A 3,377-nucleotide genomic window follows, 5' to 3' on the forward strand; every position below is an offset into this window, starting at 1 on the left:
AGGTGTGTGACCTGCGTGACGTCCAGCTGCAGGAACTCGTCCATCTTATACACGTCTGTGAAGTGCTGGTGTATGAAGTCATCCGCCGACACCTTCAGCTCAGGACAGTTCAGACACTCGGCCAATGAGCTGATGCCTTACAGAAGAGACAACCAATCACAATAGCACTTCTATCTGCAGTGTCCAGATGCACAATCCTTCACACTGAGCATTTCACTTTCTACCACTGTCGACATTCTTAAATGTAAATTATAAAGTGTCCAGTTCTGACTTCTTCTAAAGCGCATCACATTTTGGATTAAAGCTTTAATTAATGTGAACAGTGATTTTAAAAAACACAATTAAAACGTTTTGATCATATCAGATATCTAATGTAAATATAAATGTAAATCTAAATATATTAATTACTATATATATATATGTGTGTATGTATCCAATAAACAATATATTTTGCCTGCAATTAATAGAAATAAAATAGAAAACCCAAAATAGAAATTAAAGTGACAGGAAAATAAAAATACATTTCAAGACAAATTAATTTTGAAAAGTAATAAGTATAAAATGTAAAATATTTGATTATTTAAAAATATGTTTTACAATTAAATAAAGTAGACATAACTTAAATAAAGTAGACATACATTTATCTATTATATATTTTCAGTTTATTGTAATACATTATTTTTAGCAATTTATATGTAAAGTATGTTACAATTTATAATTAATAAATGTAAATATTTAGAAGAATTGTATTATCTAAAAAAAATAAGTTTTAAGTACAGTGAATATAAATTGACCTATCCTCTAATAAAAAATGAGAAATAGAAGTTTAACAGACATGAAAATAAAAATACATTTCAAGACAATGTAAAAAATGTATAAACATATATATTTAATTATTTAAAAATATGTATATAAGTTTTTTAAATTGTTTTACAATTAAAGCAAACATAAATTAACCTATTATCCATTTATATTTCAGTTTATTATAGACACTACTTTTAGCAAAAATGTTTGTGAAGTTTATAAAGATATCGCAGACAATATGATCCATACTTTAGATTATACGACTATATAATCTCATATTATATTATATTAGATAGCTCATATTATATGTTGAATATATATCAATCTGTCAGTTATAATATCAGATTTATAATATATAATACATTTTAACACAAATTAATAAATAAAAATATTAATAAATATTTTTTAAATATGTAAAAAGTTTGTTATTAAATATATAAAAAATGTACCCATAATCTATTATCAGTTTATTGTTAGATATAATTATTTGTAAATCATACGCATTTTATATACATTTTAAGCATGTAAAGATATCGCAGACGACATGATGCATGCAGATAGATATGCCATATTTTGTTATGTATATGTCAGATATCTCAGATTATATAATGCATGTGTCAGATCTAATAATATCTGATGCATTTATCAGGTATGTCTGCAGATTTATAATATGAGCAATAATAACTCACAGAAACATAATTATATTGCAATTATATTGGAATTAAACAGACATGAGAATAAAAATGCATTTGAAGAGCTGCAGGAGTTTCGCACAGAGAGATGCGCCGCCTCACCCAGACAGTTGGTGGCGTCCACCTGCTCCTTCAGGAACTCCACACACATCTTCTTCACCGGCTCAATCTGGTACTGGTTGGCAGCGTTCAGCAGAGACTGAACATTATTACTGTTCACTGAGATTCTGAGATCAGATATAAGCATTATGAATGCGTGTGTGTGAGGTATGTTACATCATATTTGTGTCAGCCTCACCGTGCCGTGTAGACGAACTCCACCAGCAGCTCGATGATCTCTGGCTCTGCTCCTCCCAGCTCCACCTCGTGATTCGTGGCCTCCATCATACTGGCTGCACATGCAAAACATCAGGCTTTCTCTTACAACTGGAAACATCTAATGCAACATCTACAGCTGCTCACACCATAATAACAGTAATCACTCTCACATGTGAACATGAGGTTGAAGAAGTGGCTCGCGGCGGCCAGCACCACTCGGTGTGCCAGAATGTGTTTCCCGTCCACAACCAGGACCACATCACAGAGGATTCCCTGAGCACAGGTCAAAGGTCACGCAGTGCATTAGAGACGATACATGAATACAGGCATGCATAGATATTGCTTTATATTTTTGATTATATCTAACATTGTCCAAACCCTTTATCTCATTACCACAAATCATTCTGTACTGTCTATTATATGTTCTCATCAATCATTGCAACTAAAAATAAAATAACAAATTAATAGAAGAATAATAAATAAACAAATATGTAAAATATTGTATTGTTTAGAATATGTAAAAAAAGTATATATATATATGAATTTTAAGACAAATTAATATATATATATATATGTGTGTGTGTGTGTGTGTGTGTGTGTGTGTGTGTGTATATATAAATATTTAAAATATTTCATTATTTAAACAAATATCATTGATAAAAATTAAATAAAGTAAACATAAATGTACCTATTATCTATTTTCACTTTATGTAAGATTCATGTAGTTCATTTAATGTAAAGATATCGCAGAAGATGTTAGATATCAAATATTTTATTATGGATAGGCTTTATGTCAGATATCTCTCAGATGCATGATCTCATAATGACGCATGTTAGAGTACTCATATTATATGATGAATATATATCACATACGTCAGGTTATGCCATGTATATGTCAGAAACTTCATATTATATGATGCATATGTCAGATATCTGAGGATATTTACCTGTTTCCTCAAGTTATTCATCACTCCCATGATATTGGACAGTAATCTGTACTCCTCTTTGGATGCAATCTTCTTCTCGCTTTTCTTTTTAGGTGCTAATGTCTTCTCGCATGGTGTGGCGGCCATGCTCATCATGCTTTATTGTGTATATGATTAGAACGTTTATTTAATAAACACTGAGCTTTTCCGGGCAGCTCTGCATGTAAATATGAAAGATGGGAATGATGTGAAGGAAGCGACAGCATTCCACGATGGCCGTCTGGGAATGGATGCAATAAAAGTCCATTTCAAATTTAAAGTAAAAATAGAAAAAGAAAAAAGGACTATATATTTATGTGTATGTTAATCTCCAAACAGAATATTTTTTTCCAGTCTGTTTGAGTATTTTAAGTACACTAATAGTTTTGGGGGAAAGTTTATTTGACAAGGACACTGGCATGTTCGTGTAGGTTTTCAGTGACAGAAATGATGTGAAGTCAGAAACACGTGTCAAAATAAAAGTCCCACTTCAAGTTTGACCTCAATCGTTTATTGTATTTTTTATTTTTATATTTTGAGTATATATGTATAGATCTTTTAGAAAATGGTTTATGGTTTATATTACATGATTACAGAT

General features: G+C 30.6%; 1 protein-coding gene across 1 annotated transcript in view; it reads right to left on the reverse strand.

The window, feature by feature from the left end:
* The window catches only part of LOC308686648 (kelch-like protein 7), an 11,133-nt gene extending 8,129 nt beyond the window's left edge, over positions 1 to 3,004 (reverse strand). The window contains exons 1-5 of the mRNA XM_081395087.1: positions 2,762 to 3,004; positions 1,985 to 2,087; positions 1,795 to 1,888; positions 1,599 to 1,723; positions 1 to 136 (exon numbers count right to left, since the gene is read on the reverse strand). The exon at positions 1 to 136 is cut by the window's left edge and continues 40 nt beyond it. Of these exons, the coding sequence (XP_081251213.1) occupies positions 1 to 136; positions 1,599 to 1,723; positions 1,795 to 1,888; positions 1,985 to 2,087; positions 2,762 to 2,896 (593 nt within the window). The 5' untranslated portion in view covers positions 2,897 to 3,004. The remainder of the gene's footprint in view (positions 137 to 1,598; positions 1,724 to 1,794; positions 1,889 to 1,984; positions 2,088 to 2,761) is intronic.
* Between the last annotated feature and the right edge of the window lie 373 nt (positions 3,005 to 3,377).

This window comes from Scardinius erythrophthalmus, assembly GCF_964197995.2.
Source record: "Scardinius erythrophthalmus genome assembly, contig: HAP1_SCAFFOLD_573, whole genome shotgun sequence".
Classification (NCBI taxonomy): domain Eukaryota; kingdom Metazoa; phylum Chordata; class Actinopteri; order Cypriniformes; family Leuciscidae; genus Scardinius; species Scardinius erythrophthalmus.